This window comes from Dromiciops gliroides, chromosome 1, assembly GCF_019393635.1.
Source record: "Dromiciops gliroides isolate mDroGli1 chromosome 1, mDroGli1.pri, whole genome shotgun sequence".
NCBI lineage: Eukaryota > Metazoa > Chordata > Mammalia > Microbiotheria > Microbiotheriidae > Dromiciops > Dromiciops gliroides.
The window spans coordinates 489,876,071-489,899,291 of NC_057861.1; the positions used below are offsets into that span (position 1 = coordinate 489,876,071).

The 23,221-nt window shown below is 44.0% G+C and overlaps 2 protein-coding genes across 5 annotated transcripts; one reads left to right on the forward strand and one right to left on the reverse strand.

The window, feature by feature from the left end:
• Window positions 1-8,137: 8,137 nt before the first annotated feature.
• Window positions 8,138-14,151, forward strand: MFAP4 (microfibril associated protein 4). The gene is made up of 7 exons (XM_043977460.1): window positions 8,138-8,849; window positions 9,823-9,868; window positions 10,292-10,367; window positions 10,818-10,972; window positions 11,384-11,480; window positions 11,617-11,799; window positions 12,260-14,151. Exons 2-7 carry the CDS (start codon window positions 9,863-9,865, stop codon window positions 12,505-12,507), a joined length of 765 nt encoding a protein of 254 aa, XP_043833395.1. The 5' UTR covers window positions 8,138-8,849; window positions 9,823-9,862; the 3' UTR covers window positions 12,508-14,151.
• Window positions 14,152-14,161: 10 nt separating this feature from the next.
• Window positions 14,162-22,670, reverse strand: MAPK7 (mitogen-activated protein kinase 7). Of its 4 annotated transcripts, none has more exons than XM_043977457.1 (7): window positions 22,593-22,670; window positions 21,734-21,989; window positions 20,286-20,451; window positions 18,830-19,908; window positions 18,138-18,685; window positions 17,263-17,396; window positions 14,162-14,642 (listed from the first exon to the last, which is right to left on the reverse strand). In XM_043977457.1, the coding sequence occupies exons 2-7, from the start codon at window positions 21,969-21,971 to the stop codon at window positions 14,489-14,491; spliced, it is 2,319 nt and encodes a 772-aa protein (XP_043833392.1). In that variant the 5' UTR covers window positions 21,972-21,989; window positions 22,593-22,670; the 3' UTR covers window positions 14,162-14,488. The 4 variants fall into 4 exon arrangements, with proteins under 4 accessions (XP_043833392.1, XP_043833391.1, XP_043833394.1 ...); XM_043977456.1 differs by lacking the exon at window positions 22,593-22,670 and adding an exon at window positions 22,298-22,339; XM_043977458.1 differs by lacking the exon at window positions 22,593-22,670 and having other exon boundaries at window positions 14,163-14,642; window positions 20,286-20,443; window positions 21,734-21,956.
• Between the last annotated feature and the right edge of the window lie 551 nt (window positions 22,671-23,221).

A 23,221-nucleotide genomic window follows, 5' to 3' on the forward strand; every position in this document is an offset into this window, starting at 1 on the left:
CAAACTGTCTGGTTCATTATACCCCCAACATGAAACCCTGGAGAAAATTACTTTCGCTCATGACTTGGGTCTCTCCAAAGAGGGGGTGGGAGTAGAAATATACTCAATGAAAAATGTAAATTAGGTATAGGACAGCTAGATATTTCCTCTCCCACCCAAAAGAAACACTAGACACAAAAGACATAAGTGTGTGTTGACAGAAAAACTAAACAAGCAGCAAAAACATACAACTACTATTCCACTCTCCCAAAAGTTTGAGACTTCTGAACATGAAATAGTTTGCAGGATTGCTGCATGAGTATTTCACATTCCATCTTAGCTCTGTAATGTCCAAACCATTCCTTCCAGGCCCATGTTTTCTGTGGAGCTAGGACCGGGACTGGGGGCATCCTCCTATTGGTGGTCATCCTTTCTGAAGCAGAAACTCCTCCTACTTCCTATCATCCCCAACAAAGAAACTCAGAAGTTCCAAACTCTTGGACTCACAAACTTGCCTGCCTCTAATAATAATAATAATAATAATAATAATAATAATAATGATGATGTTAATAGCTAACATTTATAGAGCACTTACTATACACCAGACACTGTGCTAAGTGCTTTACAATTAATTATTTAATTTGAGCCTCATAACCCTAGGAGGTAGGTGCTATTATTATACCCATCTTACAGATAAGGAAACTGAAGCAAACAGAGGTTAAGTGACTTGCCCAAGGTCACACAGCTACTAAGTGTCTGAGACCAGATCTGAACTCAAGTCCTCCTGACTCCAGGCCCAGCACTCTATCCACTGAGCCACCTAGCTGCTATAAATAAACACACACATATGTATATATATGTATATGTGTGTATATGTATGCATGTATGTGTGTATATAAAACTATAAACCATCAAGAATATATTAGAAAAGAAATCAGAAAACCCTATTAGGAGGTTTTTTAAAAAATGATAGTCCAAGGAGCATATGGTATTCTAAAAATAGTATTCCCTTAACCCTTCCACACTGTCCCTGCTATGCCCCAGGGCTCCATTTCCTCAATATCACTCTTCTCCATCCCTTTTCTTCTCTCCTGTGGGGCCAGAGATTGTGAAAAGAATAGATTTGATCTTATCCTGGAAACTTCTGTAGGCTTTGCTGGTTATCTAGCTGGTACAATGCCTTATAGCCCCTGGCTCCACACTAAAAAACTGTCCATTTACCAGGAGAGGCTCATTAGATGCTACATCCTAACAGAAGTTAGTAGAGAAAAGAGAGAAGAAGGAGGCTTTGAAGAACCCAATAACTAAAGCCAACTTTGCAAATGGTAGTGGAGGGCAGCTTGGTAAACATAAAATCAACAAAAAAACCAAGAGAGATGACACGATGCCCTGAGAAAATGATGAGAAGAGATGCAATGCATGACACACCCAGCAGAGAGCAGCATGATGACATCACTAAATAACATTGGCAGCTCTGCAGCATTGGAGGTATGAGTTGTCCCGATCATATGTGAACCCTGGATATATGTCTCTATATGTATATTCTCCATATATGCTCTGGGTACATGGGTTCCTGGTACACGTTCCTCTTAATATATGTTCCTGGCCACATGTTTCTCTATAATGTTCCCCACTGGTGGTATGACAAACCGTGGGAATAAATCAACATGTGTGCATCGGAAAAATCTTTTCTTATCTCTGAATTTTGGGGTTTTTGTTTGGTTGGTTTTGCCTTGAACTTAAGTATCCTTATAGGTCCTCTGGTTGATTGGTAAAAGCACATTGATGAGGACAGATCTATGGTTTTGAGTAGGTACATTAGTACCTACTAATGGTACTTATGGTACTAATGGTACTATGGATTACCACAGAGTACATCAAGTCTGAGGTGACTTTCTGGAGGACCATGTATTATGGGGCCCCTGGGTGGTATACTTCCTTATGCATAAATATGATGCCTCTCTTCAAAAACCCCACTATGGCCCTAGGTTACCTACTGAATAAAAGTTCAGGTTCTACATGTACCTGAAGGTTCACTAATGTTTATCTACTTGAGCCTTGAAGAGCTGTGGGACTGTGAATGAAATCTCAGCCCCTCCTCAATCTATTTTTTTTTTGTAATTACAATCTATGATTTTTATTTTATTCTTTGCAACTAATACAGTGCTATGCTTTGGTGAATTACTAAGGAAATCCTAAGATTAAGAAAGGGTCTTGGGGCAGCTAGGTGGTGCAGTGGATAAAGCACTGGCCTTGGATTCAGAAGGACCTGAGTTCAAATCTGACCTCAAACACTTGACACTTAAGAGCTGTGTGACCTTGGGCAAATCACGTAACCCTCATTGCCTGGCCAAAAGAAAAGAAAAAAGAAAGGGTCTTTAGAAGTCAATCTTGTTGAATTTCTTCATTTTATAGACAATACTTAATAATTTATAGCACAATAATATCTGTGATATGCAAAGGCTAAGTTTCAGAAAAACAAGATTCTCATAATTAAGAAGCTTCATGCACATTTATAAGATTACAGAATTTAGAATTGGAAGTGGGGAGGGAATGTGGTGGTATGAGATAGGAAATGGTCCAACACTATTCAAGTATTTGGAGGTCTGTCACTTGAAAGACTTTTCTGCTTGGCTGCAGAGGGCTGTATCAGAAGCAGAGAGTGAAGATTAATGTAATTACAAAGAAGGAAATTTAGGTATGATGTAAAGATATAGTTCCCAGGAATCAGAACTTTCCACATTGCCTCCGGAGGTCATGAGTTGCCCATCATTCGATGTCTTCAAGCAAAGGTCAAATGGCCACTTGTCCAGTTTGATGTGGAAAGGGATATAGTGGGTTGCTCATCATTTGAAGTCTTAAAGAAAAGGCTGGATGACCACTGATTACCATTAGTTACAGAGGTCATTTTTGTTCAGGTATACCTTGAAGTACAGGCTTATAGGTTCACTTCCAACTCTGAACTTCTTCTCGGGGTGTCCTCAGCCTGAGAAGACTCCTCATTCTGTCAGCAGAAATTGGCTTCTCTCTTCTAGGAAGCTGACCCTCACCATCCCTCCTCAATCTTAAGGGAGAAGGAAAGGGTGAGAGCCATCTCTCACAAGGCAACGACATAAAAAAAAGTGCAAGTGGGCTGAGGGATGTTTGTGAGAGTGCATGGCTATTGCAAAATGGAGAAACTACAGCCCTGGATGGTATGTGGAGGTAAAGAACCTACTGCCTTGGGGGCAGCTAGGTGGCGCAGTAGATAGAGCACCAGTCCTGGAGTCAGAAGGACCTGAGTTCTAATCCAGCCTCAGACCCTTGACACCTACTAGCTGTGTGACCCTGTGCAAGTCACTTAACCCCCATTGCCCTGCAAAAAAAAAAAAAAAAAAGAACCTACTGCCAGTCCCTACCACAATCTAAAACCCAGCAGATGACACTGGAGGGATGAACAGAGAAAGAATGAGAGAAGGCAATAGCTCACTCAGCACTGCTGCCCCAGTGGGGTAAGATAAAAAGATAAAAGAATGTAGATGAGCCAATTGAGATTGCTAGGAGCCAATAAGAAATGGTGGTATAGGGGCAGCTAGGTGGCTCAGTGGATAGAGCACCGGCCCTGGATTCAGGAGTACCTGAGTTCAAATCCGGCCTCAGACACTTAACACTTACTAGCTGTGTGACCCTGGGCAAGTCACTTAACCCCAATTGCCTCACTAAAAAAATAAAAAAGAAATGGTGGTATAGCTGTCTGCATTGACTGAAAATAACAATGGTGACACTCCTCTCCCCACTGGGAGAGCATTGTATCCATTCTGAAATGTATCTTTGCTTCTTTAGAGTCTATTTTGTATTTCTGCCCACCTGGTCTCTAAAAGCCAATATTAGGATAAAACTTTGATTATTAATTCAATGCATTACTAGACTGTATTTCATTTGTTCAAAAGTAGATGAGAGGAAAACTATAGTAAACTTCACAGAGGAGATTCTCTTTCCAATGGATTCCTAACTTTCCAATTGGATTCCTAACAGCTGAGAGTGCAAGATGGCCCAAAGAAGTTTGGGTTGGGTTTTTTTATAGCATATTATTAAATCACCCAAAAGCAGATATCAAAATTAATCCAGGTCAACCTGGATTACCATGGGCACAAATGAAATTAGTTGGGAGATTTAATAAATAGAAGTCAGAAGCTTCCACTGTTGTCTTCAAATCATATTAAAACCCCCATCCTTCCCCTCAAACCCTTCAAAGATATGATATAGGAAAAAGTGGCTCTCCCCACAGGAGGATGTAGTGTAGATGGAAAGGGAGTATCTCATTTCAGTCAGATGACTGCATACCACCGTTAGATGAATCAAGTCAAAACTATTTTGACACTCAGGTCTTCCCATAATTTGGTGCCATCCTTTATTTCTAGCCTTATCTCATCATGCTTCCCTTAACATTTCCTATGCTCCAGCCGACATGAACCATTTGCTGTTCTCTGTATGTGTTATGAGCTATCTCACCTCTGTGACTTTGTTCAGATTATTCCCTCCACTTCCACTTTTGTCCACTATCATACCTATCCTTTAAGGCCCTGCTCAAATTTCATTTCTTTCATAAAGCTTTCTCTCATCTCCCCAGCATCTCATATCTACTGATCCTATCTCATTTTGTATTATAGTTTGTGTGTATGGCTTGTCTCTACTGGATTTTGAGTTCCATTAGGGTAGGTACTGTGACTTATTTAATTGGATCTCTCTCAGCACATAGCACAATGTTCTGCCAATTATAGATGCTTAATAAATGTTTGTTGAAGTAAAAGGAGATAGAAAAGGGGGGAGTGAGAGGGGAAAATTGAGAAGATAGAAAAAATGAAAAGGACTTAAAGAAAAAGAGAGGGGAATAAGAGAACTAGGGAAAACCTCAGAGATTAACTAATCCAATTTACAAATTTTATAGTTGGGGAGACTGAGGTACGGAGGTTATGACTTAGTCAAGGTCATTCAATATTAAGTGGAAGAGCCAGGATTCAAACCTGGATTTTCTGACTCCAAATCCAGTGGTTTTTCCATTTAAGAAAGAAAAGAAAAAGAGGTAAGGACAGAAGGGGAAAGGGAGATAGCCAGCATGACTAAGTTTTCATATATTAACTTACTCTCTTCTTTAAAAACCCTGTCAGAGGGGCAGCTAGGTGGCGCAGTGGATAGAGCACCGGCCCTGGATTCAGGAGGACCTGAGTTCAAATTCAGCCTCAGACACTTGACACTTACTAGCTGTGTGACCCTGGGCAAGTTGTTTAACCGCAATTGCCTCACTAAAAAACAAAACAAAACAAAACCCTGCCAGGGGTACTTACCTCTGCTTCTTTAGAGTCTATTTTGTATTTCTGTCCACCTAGTTACTCTAGTAGCCAGTACTAAGATAAAACTATAGTTACCTTAATGCATTACTGATGTGTATTTTATTTGCTCAAAGGTAGATGAGAAGAAGACTATGGTAAAACTACACAGAGGAGATTCTCTTTCCAGTCACTTGGACTCCTAATAACTGGGAGCTCAAGATAACTAGAAGAAGTTTGGGTTTTCATTTTTTTAATTGATAGCATATTATTAAATTCCCCCAAGGCAAATATCAAAATGAATCTGAACCATCTGGTTCTCTCCAGCCCCTAATCCCAACTTTCCTGGCAAAAATTCTATTAGAACTAGTTGGAAGAGATCTCATTTATGTAGAGGCTTCTAGAGTTAGGGAAAAATAGTGATGGCCCTCTTCGAATTAAGGTGGGCTGGTCATTGAAAAACAAACATATAGAATGTCTCAAAAGACATAGTGTGATTTTAAGCTTGTGGTTTTTGCTTAGTAATTTTTCAAACATATCCAACTTTGTAAGGAAGATGAGGAAATTGAGGCAAACAAGGTTAAGTGACTTGCCCAGAGTCACACAGCTGGATTTGAACTCAGGTCTATCCATTACAGCACCTAGCTGCCCTTTGGTTTTAAGGTACTAAATCTTAAAACTGCATTAAGCAGGGGCAGGTAGGTGGCACAGTGGATAGAGCACTGGTCCTGGAGTCAGGAGGACCTGAGTTCAAATCCGGCCTCAGATACTTGACACTAGCTGTGTGACCCTGGGCAAGTCACATAACCCCAATTGCCTCACCAAAAAAAAAAACAAAAAAACACTGCACTAAGCTTACTAAAGTTTAAAACCATACTAAAACTTTTGAGGATATGTTCTATAATGAATCTCAAACCCTTTTTGTTTTGAAGAGACTTATCAGGGGCAGGTAGGTGGCACAGTGGATAGAGCACTGGTCCTGGAGTCAGGAGTACCTGAGTTCACATCCGGCCCCAGACACTTAACACTTACTAGCTGTGTGACCCTGGGCAAGTCACTTAACCCCCATTGCCCCACAAAAACAAAAAAACAAAAAAGAGACTTATCAGACCATGGCACTCCTCTGGAATAGCTATTTTTTCAATTAACTACAAAAACAATTTTTAACATCTGGGTTAATTTTGAGTTCCAAATTCACTCTCTTTCGCCCTCTGTCCCTCCCCTCTCCCTTCCTTGAGGAGGCAAGTAATTTGATATAGATTATACATGTACAGTCATGCAAAACATATTTCCATATTAGCCACGTTGAGAAAACAGACAAAAAAAGTTTTAAAAGTATGCTTCAATCTGCATTCAGACTCCATCAGTTCTTAGTCTCTGGAGGTAGATAGCATGTTTCTTAAGTCCTTTGGAATTGTCTTGGATCATTGTGTTGCTGAGAAGTTATTCACAGTTGTGGAATAGCATTTTAAAAACCCAGGGTCACCACCATAACATAATGAGAAATATAGACTTAAGAACAGGACTCTGGTGGAGAAACAGTGGCACAAATAATTCCAAATAGGAAAGAGTTCAAAAGTCTTTCATGTTTGATTTTAGAATGAATTGTATGTATGATGTCTTGGCCAGAAACTTTACCTTGGTAATTGTATTTTCTTAGGCTTGAGCTAAACTTAGCCTGCATTCCCAGAATTTAGAACAATTAGTGGTGGAAAGGGATCATCCTGAAGGATTAACAATGTATAAATTATCCATCATCCTATGCATCCAGGTGGAAATGACCAGGGAAAGGTAGATTTCTGGCTATGGGAAGACCTCCATTTTCATCCCTCTCTTTTCTTGAAGCCAGTTCAATCACATTTGGTTTTTGGCCTACCAACCCTACACTTATCTCCTGAGTGTATCCAGTATTCAAGTATCCATCCAGTGGTTTCTGAAAAACCTGGAAAGTCTTATATGAACTGAAACGAAGTGAAGTGAGCAGAACCAGGAGAACACTGTATATAGTAAGAGCAATAAGAATGACTTAGATGTTCTCAACAATACAATGATCCAAGACAATTCCAAAGGACTTATGATGAAAATGCTATCCACCTCCAGAGAGAACTGATGGAGTCCGAGTGCAGATTGAAGTATACTTTTTTTTTTTTACTTTATTTATTTATTTATTTATTTTGTCAGTGTTTTCTTTCACAACATGGCTAATATGAAACTGTACATGTATAATCAACAACAAGTTATTTTCCTTCTCAAAGAAGGAGGAGGGGAGGGAGGGAGAGAGAATTTGGAGCTCAAAAAAGTTTTTTAAAATGTTAAAAATTGTATTTACTGGGGCAGCTAGATGGCGCAGTGGATAGAGCACCGGTCAGAGCACCGGTCCTGGATTCAGGAGTACCTGAGTTCAAATCCGGCCTCAGACACTTAACACTTACTAGCTGTGTGACCCTGGGCAAGTCACTTAACCCCAATTGCCCCTCAAAAACAAAAACAAAACAAAAAATTGTATTTACTAAAAGATAACCCAATGGAATAATTGTTATTATTATATCAAATATATAGAAAGAAAAGTCTTATAAAATTAAATGACTCATCAAAATACCATACATTCCCTATGGCCATTCCATACACTGCTTCTGTATTCCATACTTGTTTTTGCTGAATGCTCATGTTGAACAAGTAGCAACAAATAGTAACATCATCTTCTTTTTTTTTTTTTTTTTTTGGTGAGGCAATTGGGGTTAAGTGACTTGCCCAGGGTCACACAGCTAGTAAGTGTCAAGTGTCTAAGGCCTGATTTGAACTCAGGTCCTCCTGAATCCAGGGCCAGTGCTCTATCCACTGCGCCACCTAGCTGCCCCGTAACATCATCTTTAATCAGTATACTTCAAGGTTAGGGAGGAGCACTTAAAATTTTTTGGTGTAGGAACCACAGGATGTTTCAAAAATATAAGTTGGAAAGCTGAAGAAATAGCTGGTTAGACTAATCCTAGCAGTTATATACAATTTTGTTTTTGCTATACAAATATTCCCACCTCAATAGGCTTCTTGCTAATAACATTTAATCACTTAACAAAATGTCTTTCATGTCCAGAGGAATTACTAGACCTTGAATAAATTAATTGTACTACTTGTAAAAAAGTGTATTTAAATGTCATTGGAAAACCACTGCAGTCTCCCAGATCAGCCTTGAACTTCTTCAGTGGAATCTGGGAGTTCCAGGGCAGACTCTTATTTGGCCTGAATATCCCTGGTTCCATTTTGAAACTAGCCGGGACCAGTTTCATACGATGCCAACCTCTCTTTTTCTGCTATTTTCACCTTAATCTCTTCACTTAGCTCTACAAACTTGAGGCTGCCCTTGCTGTTCAGACATCATGTCCTCATATATTCTTGCCATATACCACTCTCTTGGCCATTTTGCCCTTTGAAAGGCAAAAGTTCCTGAAAGCCATGGGGAAGCGTGAAAGAGTTCTCCAAGATAAGAAAAACAGCTTAAAAATAATTCAGAGGTACCAAGAGACTGAGAGAAAACACAGGAGGGACGAATACTGTTAATGACCTGAGGTGGGAAGATTATCATTCTGTATGGAAATGGAAGAATCATGTGAACTGGGATTAACTGGGAGAAACTGGGAGAAAAGCTGTGAGAGACAGACTGGGCACAAAAAGGAGACGGAGGTGTGTGGGGGGTGCTGCTGGCTGGAACTGGGGACAGACAGAAGGGCTGGAGTGGGGACAGAGTCTGTGCTCACAGCTCAGAAATGTCCCAGCTTAGCCAGCAAACGGGACTCGGCCCCCATTTAGCCCTCCACACTCACCCTCTAACCTCCTGCAGTCTGCTCTCCCTTACCCCATCCTTACTAGGTTCCCAAGAGATGGAGTTAAGTCCTAAGCTAGGGTCACAAATGAGGTATCCCGTCTTTCCCCAATCTCCACTCCCCTCATATAACCCTGGCATCTTGCCTTTCCCTTTCTAGAATTCAGGCATACTACCTCAAAACCCTCATTTCTCCCCATCAGACTCCATTCCCTTCCCAAAACCCAGGGGGGAGAAATGACTGATTAAATGCAGATCAGAAAAAGGACAAAAAGAAAATAAACAGATGTCTGCAGGGGGAACCATTGGGAAGAGGAGGGATGTGGAGAATTTAAAAGGCTAAAATTGGGATAGCTGGGAGCAAGAGCCGGAAGTGGGAACTGCGATGATAAGCTGGCAACAAGTTGATCAGAGCACCTCCAACTTGAGAAGAAAGTGGAGTAAGACAAGGGAACATATGGGTTGGGGGGCTAGGACGCTGGGTCCAGCAATGAGTTAACGTCTGCTGTGGTTTTTCTCAGACAGCCTGTAATGAGAGCCAGGTGTCCCACTGGCCCCATTCCCACTCACCCCCACCCCTGACCCCCTCCTCCTTCTAGTGTAAACTGATCCTGTTTCAGTAAGGGAAGGGGGAGGGGGAGATTGCAGACAAGGGGGTGTGGGGGAGGGATCTGGGAAGACCTGGCTGGTGCTCAGACAAATAACTCTGTTCTGTCCCAGCACTGCAGAAAGCGAACAGCCTCCAAGCTGAGCGGACAACATGAAGGTATTGGGAGAGAATCTTGGCCCCAGAGCAGGAATATCTTACCAGACAGGCCACTATTATGTCCTAGAATGGATCTGTCACCCAAGGGAGGCTCTTACACAATTAGAAACGACTACCCTTATGCGGGTGCAATCAACTGGGAGGATACAGAGGGTGCTGAAGGGAGATAAAATGAAGAATGGTGGGATCTAGTTGTTTCCCCTAATCATTTGAGATGTAAAGAGGCCTTTTCACTTAGGGGAAAGCTAAGTAGGTAAGGGGTATTAGATTTTTGGAAACAAGCTCCAGTCAAAGGAAGAAAATTTCTTGGGGGGCAAAAATACTGACTCTCAAGCAAGTCTTAAAACACTGAATTGACTGAGGGTAGATGTTGGAAAGTTCTGAGACCCTGTATATGTAACCATTTGTCTTTTCGTTCTCCAGGTCTCTCTGTTGCTGCTCTTCCTCTTCCTTCATACTCCCTACTGCTCCTCCCAGGTTGTTGGAATCCGGGGAGATGGTAAGCTGCTAACCATCGACCTTCACACCCCAACCCCTTGGGAAGAGAAAAGGGACCAAGGGGGTGCAGGGGAAAGCATTCCTTTGAATCAGAGGGACAGGATGGTTGGAAACGATTCTGAACCAGGGACTTAGAAAGTACCTGGTTAGGGAGAGAGATGGTAGTGGTGGGAGAGTGATGGACAGCTGTACACGGTGAGATCGTGCACTGAAATGGCAATCAGGAGACATAGGTTCAAATCTCAACTCTGTCACTGACTAGCTGAGGAACTTTGTGCCTCGTGGTGTTCAGCATCAAAATGACAGGTTTGGAAAACATGATCTCTTTTAGTTCTTTGGAACTATTTAAAAAAAAAAAGATTTTCCACCCCCAGAGAAAACCAGGGTGGGGATTGAGAATTAGTTCAAACCAGAGAATAGCAACTGATATTCTTTGTTCTCTGTCTCTTAGCTCTGGAAAAGTCCTGTGCTCAGCAGCCCCTGGACTGTGATGACATCTATGAACAGGGTGACCAAACCGATGGGGTTTACCTCATCTATCCCTCAGGACCCAGCGTTCCTGTGCCGGTCTTCTGTGATATGAACACCGATGAGGGCAAATGGACGGTAAGACAGACAAGAGAGTTGCTGAGCTGCCACAGGGCAGGGAGACTAGAAGTGGCAACGGCAGTTTTAAGCTGTGTGATCTGAAGCAAGTCACTGAATTGCTTTGGATCCCTGTTCCTTCATCTGTAAAATAAGAATTGTACTAGAAGAGCTCTAAGGTCACTTTTGGATCCAATTTTTTGATTCTCTAAGAAAGAAGCTTTGGGGAAACTGGGTTGAAGAGAGGAAAGCCTTAGAAAGTGGAAGCATTTAATGAAAATAACAAGATGCTATCTGAGGAGGGACCTGGAAAAGAAGGAAGACTTGAAAACGGGAATTGATTCCAGGAGTCCCAGAGTCAATTCCAAACCCATATTTCCCTACCCCCTATCAGGCTTTACCCAGTCCAGCTTTCCACTTTCTTGTCTCCAGGTTTTCCAGAAGAGATTCAATGGCTCTGTCAGTTTCTTCAGAGGCTGGAATGACTACAAGCTGGGCTTTGGTCGAGCTGATGGGGAGTACTGGCTGGGTAAGGTGAAAAGAGGACTGGGGGCTGAAGGGCAGGCGTCTGGGAAGGGTGTGGAGGCTGAGAGACAGCCAGGGACTGATTACTAGGGTGGGGGCACTGGAAGACTCACTGGCTCTAACCTCCCTTGGCCTTCTAGGGCTGAAGAACATCCACCTCCTGACTCTGAAGCAAAAGTATGAGCTCCGTGTAGACTTGGAAGATTTTGAGAACAATACAGCCTATGCCAAGTACACAGAATTCTCTATTTCCCCCAACGCTATCAATGCAGAGGAAGATGGCTACACTCTCTATGTAACTGGTTTTGAAGATGGGGGAGCAGGTAACATTCCATTCTGTCTCCATTCCTCTTGGCCATTTCCCTGCTACTCCCCAGTTTTAGTAACCTGGATACAAGGGCTCTTGGGAAGAAGAGGTGAATAGAAGTTGGCACTACCAGACTGGTCCCCAAGCCTGAGGCCCTCACATTCCCTCTAAGGTCCCACCCATCTTCCCCTCCCATATCTGGCAGAACCCACTGCTGAGCCAGGTCCAAACTTCAGCCTCAGCCTTGGCACCAAAATAAAGCTACAGTCAGCTTTGCTCCAAACCTTCTCCTTCCCTCTCCCTCATCATTGGAGCACATCTGCTAACATCTGGCCAGGCCAGTGTAGGCAGCGAGCCTCCCCTTGCCCCCCATTTGCCATGTTATGTAGATCTCATGTTCATATTCTACTGCAGTCACTTACCTCCTATCTTTACAATCAATTTCCCAACCTGTACTCTCCCTCCCTTCTTTCCAGGTGATTCTCTTTCCTACCACAGTGGCCAGAAATTTTCCACCTTTGACCAGGACCAGGATCAATTTGTGCAGAACTGCGCCGCACTCTCTTCTGGGGCCTTCTGGTTCCGGAGCTGTCACTTTGCCAATCTCAATGGCTTCTATCTGGGGGGGACCCACGTTTCCTACGCCAATGGTATCAACTGGGCCCAGTGGAAAGGATTCTATTATTCCCTTAAGCGTACTGAGATGAAGATTCGTCGTGTCTGAGGGCAGCACCCCTTTATATAGCTGTCATAGTCCTCACTCTCATCTTTCAACCAGCTCTCTATTCAGCTACCGGCTTATGTGGCTATTCATTTTTCTACTGACTCCCCTACCCTTGGATTCTTGCTATTTGTCAGTTAGCACTTATTCCTGGCTCCTAAGCCAATGGCCTTTGCTTTTTACTCAGCTGCTGTCAGGCCAACCTATATCTAACTCATTTTTATGCTCAGATAACAATAAAAAGCAGAGTGGTGTAGTGGATACAGGGCAGCCTTGGAGTTAGGGAAGACCTGGGTTCAAGTCCTCTCTCTAACACAAACTATCTAGATTGTCCTGGTTAAGTCATGTAACCTATGTCCAAAGACAACTCTCTATGGCTCGACTACAAATAAATTATTTATCTACAGGAATGGGATTTTCTTTTACAGGAAATTCCCTACATCAATGAAATTACATGTCTAGACCAAAAAGACCAAAACAAAACAAAACCTAAACCCACCCAAACTTTGCTATTATTCAGATGTTAACCCTATGCCCGATCTAATTTTTTATGTCCAGCTAATACCACCCTATCTAACCTAAGGCCCATTACATATAGTGTTGCTCCCTCCCTAAAGTGGCTGAACTAAATGAACCAACTGTTAACCTCTGCCATCCAAGTGGGGCTGTTTACTGTTTACTAGTCCCTGGATTTTCTAATGAGCTGTGCCCAGAAACCAGCTTGGTTTGGCTATCACCCTCAGCTAGGACTATTTACCCACCCCAGAAATGGGGTTTTTGCCACTTATCATTATGATTGTCATTGGGGTCACCAAAGAGTCGGTAGTTCATTAGCTGTGGTCTCTTAAATTCCAAACTGGAGCCAAGCTGCCTTTGGCAGTCTTCCTCGGCTGTCAATTCTTCACTCCAGGGCCAGCTAATATCATGCTGTCATAATGAGCTGTTGCTATGTCCCACTACAGAGCCAACTCCACTCTGCTGTTTATATATAATGGCTGCCAACTCTCCTACCCTAGAACTCCACTATTGTCATCATATCCTTTCCTGAAACCTTACTGCACTTCAGAGGTGAGTATCAGAAAGGGCCACACTTGAGTACCAGCTGTGCCTAACCTCCTCCACTCCCTCAAAACTAGTTACCCTCTGTTCTATTTCCCAGTTTATATTGTACACTATTGATAAAGATGTATGCAGTCCAGTCATCCCACCCCATCCGATCAAGTGCATTTTAGTCGCAAGTATAAGGAAGGAGGGTGGGAAGGAAATGGCTCATTGTTGGGATGAAACTATCTTATCACAATACCTTAAGTCTACTCCCAGTCAGCAGTTCCTACATCCCTTCAGACTGTGATCTTCAGGCAGGGGACAAAACCCATCTCTACTGCATTTGCTGGGAGCATGAAGTAGAGAAGGGAGAGATAGGATAAGGAGTAGACTAGCTATGGCAACAACAAAGTGGAAGTCACAATTTGTCAATAAACCTACAGGACTACTCAATCTAAAGAAACTGTTTCTTTTGTTGATAGCTTGAAAGAATTTGCTAGACTTTCAAATGGCTCCTCAGACCAGGTATCCTGTGCTCCCAATATTCTCCCTTTCAAATATTTCTCTCAATTCCCCAAATGACACTTGTAGACAGAAATAAGGATCAAACTTATATTTCACTGCTCCCACAACAATAGGAATGTAAAAAAATTTTTTTAAAAATTCAATACTGGAAGTGGCAGCTCTGAGAAGTGATAGGCAACAGAACTTCCTGGGCCCTCCTAATTTCCCCAGAGTTTTACAGATACTGAGGCTTTCACCTAAGGTTGCAGGGTGAATTTGAGATGAACCTGGAGAATAAATCGGTGTTCCTATTCTCCCCACCAAGACATAGATTCTCAGTCTTTTGGGGCTTCCTTTCTAGACCCTGTCTGACTTAAACTGAAGGATCCTGTTCCTCTGTCCCCAGCTTGAGCCTGGTTTTTTAAATGCATGGTCCTCAAGGCTCCTGAAGGTCAGGCAGGTCAGCCAGCAACATAGGAGAGTCCATCTGGATCTCACGTTGTAGAGACTCAATGTCAGCTGGGTTTATCCCATGTCCTTCTAACCAATCAGTAAGCAGAGAGGCTGACAGCGGAGCTGAATCTGTTTGGCTACAGGAAGAGAAGAGAAGGGAATAAATATTAATCAGCAAGGTCAAGTTGTCTCCCTTACCTTAGAGTAAGGGTCCTTAACCTGGGGTCAGTGAACCTTTTTTTTTTAATATGTTGATAACTATATATCAATATAATTGGTCTCCTTTGTAATCTTAACTTTACATAAGTGGACTGTTCCACAGACCTCAATGTAAACTGATTTTTAGGTAATGTGAATTTGCCCCTATCTACACACTTCACTTAGCATACATAACAAATATGCAAAATTATACCTTTATAAAAGTCATAAAATGCAGACATGTCAAATATTGTGCCATGATAATGAATTATGAAATAAAAGGTAAAGTTAATGATAAAGTATATGCAGTACTGTACAGTTAAGTTACCATAGGTGTGCAGTCTGCTGCCTCTTCCCCACCACTGCACTTAGCCTTTATAATCCAGGGTTGGCAGCACCACTTTTTTTATGGAGATGTTTGGACAGTGACTCTCTTTTTTTCCTTGTATATTGACAATGGCAAACTATATTCTCTTCAACTAGTCTTTGAACTTTTAAAAATCTTTAAGTATTTGGATCCATCTTTTCAATACAAGAAAAATAATTCGATACCAGTGGGTAGAGGAGGCTGATGAAATGCTTCTGCCAACTGTTTCACAGTGAACCTTTCTGGTCTGACTGCAATTCCAAAGCTTCCCTCTCTTCTTCTACAATCTTTGCAACTAGCAGCTCAATCAGATTCCCATTTGACAGTTTTTCTTCAAGAAACTCAATCAACAGTTCATCATTCTAATCCACTTCTAGCTCCAATTCTTGTGTTAATTTTACAATCTAGTTATTCCAGTCTTCAAATCCACAAAAATTAGGAATGCATTATGAGCACACTTTTTTCCAAACTCTCTTCATACATGTTTCCGTCATACCTTTCCATGCCTTACCAATATTCAGGATTGCCTAGTAATTACAGGACTTCCAGAAATCCCTGGATGTCAAGTCCTTATCTGTATCCAAAGCAGCAATTGACTGGCTAAGGTAGTGTTAGGGGGAAGGTAGACTACTTTTACATTTCAATTAAAACCATCCAAATGGGGAGGGTGACCTAAGACATTATTCAAAATAAGTAGAATCTTGAAAGGAATGCCACTGTCCTTACAAAACACCTTAACTTAGAGAATGAAGCAGTGTATAAACAAAGATTTGTTTATAATTTAATATAATTTTATTTATTTATTTATTTAGTGGGGCAATGAGGGTTAAGTGATTTGCCCAAGGTCACACAGCTAGTAAGTGCCAAGTGTCTGTGGCTGGATTTGAACTCAGGTCCTCCTGAATCCAGGGCCGGTGCTTTACTGTACTGCCTAGCTGCCCCCTGTAATTTAATATAATTTCTTAAAAATTCAAAGTTGATAAGGGTTATCCATGCCTTAGGGTTAGAGAGATAATGCACAGGTGGGGCTGCCTCACTGATTCCTTTCAATGCTGTGGGGTTTTCTGAATGGTGCACAAGAACATGTTTTAATTTGCAAGTTGCAGATACATTCCTCCAAACAGAAGAGTTACACTATTTTTTAAAAGTTTTATGCTCCCCCTGATAGTTTCTCCTCCACTTAGATGTGGGTTCAATTTAGCATTCTTTAATAAAATAGACCAGTCTACATTAAAGATTTGTTCCAGAAACTAGGGACCTTCATCTATTGTTTTTGCAGGAACTCTGGGAACTTCTTTGTTGCTTCAATATCTGCACTAGCAGCCTCTTCGGACACTTGCCCATTATGAAATTCTGTAATCGTGTAAATCAATCAACCACTGCTTACTATAAATGCCTATGTTCCTTCAGGTTACTTTACCTTTAAATCTTCAAAGAAGCTTTGAGCCTTGGCTTGAATTTATCAAGCTTAAAGGAGTCTGGTCTTCTATCCACACAGTTAATAAGAACAGCACCTTCTCTTTGTTTCAACGGATAAGTCAATTTAATGCAAGCATTTCCTTTTGCATTCTCCTTTATCCAGGAAGCATCTTTCACAATGGTGTTCACAATTGACACTGCAAGCCTACGTTCATATACTATCGATAACAATTTTTGTCCCCCTTCTTATTTTCTAATCATTTTCATTTTCATTTCCATTTCCAAGTCTATTTGCTTACATTTACAAGATGGCTCACTTTTTCCTTCAAGAGCATGTCTGCTGCCAACCATGGTGAAAATATAAGGATAACTATTGAACACAGGGAAAGGCATAGTATCACTCACTGTCTGCAAATTCACAGGAACTGACTTAGAGATGCTTTTCTCAGCTTCCCACCATCTATGCTGCCTGTAATATACAGCATTTTATTGTATAGTATCCATTTTGCATAAGAAATTTTCTTAATTTTTTTTGGAATGCGGATGTCTTTTAGAATTTTGAATTTGTGTAAAGTGAATTTAAGTAAGGCGAAACCTGTCCATATTTAAAAACATTATTCTGAGAAGGGGTCCATAGGCTCCACTAGACTGTGGCAGTCAGTAACACAAAATAGACTAAGAACCCTTGCCTCAGGGTCCCTGCCCACTTCTCCAAGATTCCTTCTCAGGGTCTGGTTCCTATCAATTCTCTCTGAAACTGTATCTTCACTCACCTGTCATGAGGCCCATCAGCCACACCCATATCAAAAGACTGATTGAGGAATTCCTCCAAATCAAAGCCAACTCCATAGCCAGCCCCACTGCCCTTTGGGGTTCCCGAGAAAACAGGGGGCAATAGATCATCAACCTGCAGAGAGAGAGAGAGGGAGACAGACTAAAGTTCAAGTGGTTATTATAATCTATCCTCTTTTCAAAAGTACTGTGAAGAGCCTATGTCCATCTCCGTTCCTGAACTAACTAGAATATCCAAATCTCTGTAGATATACCTAGTGAATCTTCCTTTATCTTCACTATACTTTTTTTTTTTGGCGGGGCAATGAGGGTTAAGTGACTTGCCCAGGGTCACATAGCTAGTAAGTGTTATGTGTCTGAGGATGAATTTGACAAGATGACTTGGGGGGTGGAGGAGGCAATAAGGGTTAAGTGACTTGCCCAGGGTCACACAGATAGTAAGTATCAAGTGTCTGAGGTCAGATTTGAACTAAGGTCCTCCTGACTCCAGGGCCAGTGCTCTATCCACTTTGCCACCTAGCTCCCCCTTCACTATACTTTTTGAAGAAAACCCAAAGGAATCCTAAATCCTACTTTCAAACTCAATCCCTTTCCTACTAATTTTTTTGGGGGGAGGGGCAGGGGCAGGGCAGTGGGGGTTAAGTGACTTGCCCAGGGTCACACAGCTGGTAAATGTCAAGTGTGAGGCCAGATTTGAACTCAGGTACTCCTGAATCTAAGGCCAGTGCTTTATCCACTGTGCCACCTAGCTACCCCCTTTCCTACTAATCTTAAATTATACTCAAAGTGTACTGACTTTACTTAGTTGCCATCGCCTGTACCAAGATACTTCCATGTTCTCAATCTCTCTCCTTACCTGTGACTTAGATAGCTGCTGAGTCACTAGGTTCACATCTGGTGACTCTGAAGTGGGAACCTGATGGGATCCCCCTAGATCTGATGGGGGTGGGCCAGGTGGAAAGTAAGGCATGGTTCCTGTGGGGGTGGGCCCAGGAAGGCTAGGAGGCGGAACCAATGGTTGGGGGACCGGAAGGGGTGTAACTGGGGCTTGGAGACCAGATGAGATAGTAGCTGGGAGAGGGGTGGGTCCAGGAGGAAGAGCAGGGGGTGGTGGGGTGGGTGCTGCTGGTCCAGGAGGTGGAGCTGGAGGCTGGGCCATTCGAGTCCAACGTTCTAATAAGCTTCGGTCATTGTCACTCAGCACCAGCCCAGCCAGGGGATCACCAGAGGGACCCCCAGCTGCCCCAACACCCCTTTCTTTGCGTTCTCTCTCCTTCTGTCGTTTCTCTCGCTCCTTGGCTCGCTCCTGCCGCCGCCTCCTCTTCTCCTCCCGCTCCCTCTGCCGCTCTTGGGCTGTTACTGGCTTTCGTGGCTCAGGGGCCTCTAAGGGGGCACTGGGACCATCTGCATGAGAGCAAGGGAGGAAAATGAGCAGCCTGCGGCACCCAAGGGTTTAGCTGTACCCAGCATCACCACCAAATCCTGCCACTGGTTCTCCCCATGCTCATTTCTATTCCATCACCCTCCCTCTACCTAAGCTTTCTTTACCTTTAAGCCGGTTCCTTAAGGACTTGAGCAAGGCAGCCTTGAGAGCAGCTTTGGTATTGTCTGAGATGGCCCCTTCTTTTTTAGGTGGGGCTGGATCTCCAGTGGGTAGAGGAGGCTGAGAGGAGGTCAAGTCTATGGTGTTGGAGGCAGGTCCAGGGGGAGGTAGGGCCGGAGGTGGTGACTCCATGGCACAATCTGAACCCGGTCCTCGGGGACTGGGCATCTCCACATCAGGGCAGCATTGTTCCCCAGCCACAGGCTGCAATGAGGGCTGGAAACGGATCTGTTGTCGGATTCCCTCACGACGGGCATGGAAGTCACCGATCTCAGCCACAATGGCCTCCTTTATTCGTTCACGGGTCAGGGCCTCCCGGTCAAAGGCAAAATCAAAAGGTGGGGCACAGTCTGGCTCATCATCAGGGTCATGGTACTTGGCTAGGAAGGGGTGGCGCAAGGCAGCTGCAGCTGAGATCCGAGCACCAGGCTCAAAGCGCAGCATGGAGCCCAGAAGTGACAGTGCTTGCCGGTCAGCACCTGGGTATACTGTCTCCCAGGGCACTGGTTGGCGTGGAGGCAAACTCTGGATGTAGGCACGTACCCGCTCAGCCCCTACAGCCTGGATCACAGATGGTGATGGAGTCCCCAACACTGTCATGATCAGCTGAAGCTGGTGGACATAGTTCTTGCCTGGAAAGAGCTGGCGACGAGCCAGCATCTCTCCAAAGATGCATCCTACAGACCACAGGTCAATGGCTTGCGTGTACTCGTGCAGAGAGAGCATGAGCTCAGGAGCCCTGTACCAGCGTGTGGCAACATATTCTGTCATGAAGTACTGATGCTCAGCTGGGGAAGTGCAAAGGCCCCGAGCCATGCCAAAGTCACCTATTTTCAGCTCACAGTTTTCATTTACCAGCAGGTTGGAGGGCTTGAGGTCACGGTGGATCACCTGAGCTGAGTGCATATACTTAAGTCCTCTAAGCAGCTGGTACAAAAAGTAGCGTACATGCTCCAAGGTGAGTGGCTGGGAGGAGTGGATGATCTGGTGTAGGTCACTCTCCATCAAGTCCAGGACAACATAACTGAGAAAGAGAGTAAAAAGACTCAGGCACAGCAGCACTTAGCTCCCCTTTCCCAACCCATCACTCTACCTCAGGCCTTATCTCCAGGATCAGATTCCCCTCAAAAGTAACTGGCTATTTTTCCAGCAGACTTGTAGGAGGACTTGTAGTTTCAATTCTTCCTGGGACCATCAAGAACTTGTTCTCTTGGAAAATATTTCATGGCTGACCACAGGAATCTGTCTCCTCTGACTGGCTTTAGTTGTGTTGAAGTGTCCTGACAACCTCTATTCTATGAAACTCATCTATTCATTTGTAACTCGAGCTCTATGATCCTCACTTTGAGAGACTACACTGACTCTAACCTTTAAAGTCACCCTACCAGTTCTATTCCTTACACAGATTTGAATTCCCCATAGGGCACAGTGGGCTTCAGAATGTCCTTGATGGCAATGATATTGTCATGCTTAAAGTGTTTAAGGATCTTCAGCTCCCGGAGGGTCCGCTTGGCATTGGTTACGACATCAAAAGCATTAGGGATCTTCTTGATGGCTACCTGCTGGCCTTGAGAGAGGAAAATAAAGATCAGCTACACTGTTTTCAAATTGAGTATAGTATATCTATGGAGAAGAGACTAAAGTTCTCCCCCAACATATCTGTCCAGTGGCCCAGCTTGTCTCTGGTTCAGATATTGATCTTTTTCAACTAGGTGTGCAAGACATAGTTCACTGAGCCTAGAGTCAAGAAGACCTCATTTCAAATCTAGCTTTAGACACTTATTAGCTGTTACCCTGTGCAAGTTATTTAACTTCTGTCAGCTTCACTTTCTTCAACTATAAAAGGGAATAATAACAACATCTACAGGGTTACTGTGAGAAGCAAATGAAATAATATATGTAATGTGCTTAGCACAGTGCTTGGCATATAGCAGGCACTTAATAAATGCTTGTTTCCTCCCTTCCTTTTCCCCATCATCCTAGGTTCCCACCTTCCCCAATGGTTTACACCATGGTTTAGGAGTTAAGAGGCCTGACCTCTAGTTCCTGAGCTGTTACTTATTAAACTTGATCTCCAGGCAAATCACATTTCTCTGGAAATCAATTTCTCATCTAGGGATAGCTATTTATCGATGTAGGTATGCAACATGTTAGGTATACATGTATGTATAGGCACAGATGTGCATGTATACATATATGTGTATACATATGCATGTATATGTATGTGTGTATATATGTGCATATATACACACATACATATACATACACACACAGAGATAGACATGCATCTTATTGACTGTAAAGGATATTATGGAGAAAGCTAGGGAAAGCTCTGAGAAGTGGAACGAACTAAATATGTTGGGGAGGAATAAATCTATGATTTCACTGATTCATTCTACAAGCACTTACTATTCACCAAGCATTGAAGTAGGCATAGGGGGTAGGTGGAGGAGATAGACTACAATGACAAATATAAAATGATAGAGGGCTCTCCAGGACCTCACATTCCAAAGGCTGTAAGGGAGTGGCATATATACTCTAGTAAGTAAAATAAAAATGTATGAAATAAGTTTTGGGAAGTTAAGATTCTCATAGAATTGCTGGAAGATTAAATAACGGTGGATGACCACCTAGGGGATGGATGAAGGGATGGATAGATGTTTGGTCAGATGGCTGGGTGAGTAGGCAGATGGATGGACGGACTGGTGGGTGGATGGATGGATGGATGGATGGATGGACACACCAATGGGTGGGTGGATGGTTGGGTAGCTGGATAGTTGGACAGGTGGACGATGGGGTATGAGCAACTGGTTAAGGCAGCCACTTGTGTCACAGGTGACACAACTCACCAGTGAGGCGGCGGCGAGCGGAAGAGACCACCCCGTAGGCTCCAGTACCAATGGTCTCGATGATCTCGTATTCATCCCCCACCTCAAAAGTCACGTCGAAGGAGCGGGCTTTGAGCAACGCCAGGTTCTTGGCCACCACTGAGGCCACGGGGTTGGGGGGCTCCGCCTTCCCAGCCTCAGGGCGACCCCCAGCGCCCCCCTCCTCGTCCTCCTCCTCCTCCTTCCGGGGCTCGGCCATGACGGCCGGGGGTCGGGGCTAAAGAGGTAGGGAAGATAAAGAAGGGGGGGGCCAGGGCAGGAGCAACCTGAGAACTAGGCAAATACAGGGGTGGGGGGAGAGCGCACCAGGGGGGAAAAATTTCCCCAACCACGAAGGGGGGAAGGGGGGGGGAAGGAAGAAAGGGGGTTCCCGGCTAATAGGCTGCCCCGCTCCCTGATTCTTGCCACCTCTAAGCCCTCCCCGGGGGTGTTAAATTCCGGACATCCCCAGATCCTCAGTTAAAAGGGGCATATGGAAGGGTGGGGTTGGAGAAAAGGTTTACCTGGGGTCACCCGCTCACTTACCCACAGCAGCCGCCACCTCAGGGCTGCTCTCCTTCCCCACCCCCTCTGGCCACGCCTATTCCCTTACACCCAATCGAAGGCCAGCGCTTCCCAAGTCCCCACCTACTTGGTTCACTTTATCCTATCGGAGGCCGGTAGGGGAAAGGGAAGTGGGGCAGGGAACCTAGCTCCTGGTGCGGACTGGAGGGATCCGCCCAAGGGGTTCACGCAGCTTCGAATGGGCACGCGAGCCCCCAAGACTACCGACCTAAAAGATCAGCACGAGACGCTCTGGGGACATGAATGGGAAACGTACCAGGAGGATGTGGCTCGAGCTTCTAACAGCCAATCAGAGCTAGTTCCTGGAGCCAGAGAAAAGGGAAGGTTGGGGAGGAGGGAAATTGAACAATGTGGTCAGTCCGTCAATCACAGTCTTGGAGACTGGGCAGCTGCGCGGAGGACGCAGAGCAAAGCTAGGCTAAACCAATCACAAGCTGTTCCCAGAGGCGGATGGGCGGGGCGTTAGGGAAGGCCCCCAAGGGGCGCTCAATCCGTTTCCTTGGCGACTGCTAAAGAAACCCCGCCTCCGGGTTTTCCTTGGTCTATCGGGGCCTCTGCTTAGCTCAGCCATTCAAAGAGAGTCGGAGAGCTTGGGGGCGGGGCGAGTGTGAATGAAAAAGCCGGGCTAGTTGTGGAATTGGAAAGAAAGAGGGAGGGATGCGAACAGGAAGGGAGGAGGCGCGAAAGGGGAAGGGAAAGGAAGGAAAGGGTGATTTTGTTTTTCCGCCTGTGCTTGCGCATGCCCTGTGAGGTTTCTCGGGTTTCCAGCAGCTGGGGTGGTGCCTGGAATGTGCTTCCAGGGGAGGGAGCTTTTTAGCTGGACTGGTTTACAGTGAAGTGTCCTATTGGCATCAGAGCTTAAAGGCGTTTCCCTTCATCCTTCTA

Coding starts and splice junctions, on each gene's coding strand:
- MFAP4 (XM_043977460.1), top strand. Junction 11,481..11,616: donor TGATGGGGAGTACTGGCTGG/GTAAGGTGAAAA, acceptor TTGGCCTTCTAG/GGCTGAAGAACATCCACCTC. Junction 11,800..12,259: donor TTTTGAAGATGGGGGAGCAG/GTAACATTCCAT, acceptor CCTTCTTTCCAG/GTGATTCTCTTTCCTACCAC.
- MAPK7 (XM_043977457.1), bottom strand. CDS start 21,971: ATGGCCGAGCCCCGGAAGGAGGAGGAGGAGGACGAGGAGGGGGGCGCT. Junction 20,452..21,733: donor CGCTCGCCGCCGCCTCACTG/GTGAGTTGTGTC, acceptor TCCTCTCTCAAG/GCCAGCAGGTAGCCATCAAG. Junction 14,643..17,262: donor GCTGATGGGCCTCATGACAG/GTGAGTGAAGAT, acceptor CTCTTCCTGTAG/CCAAACAGATTCAGCTCCGC.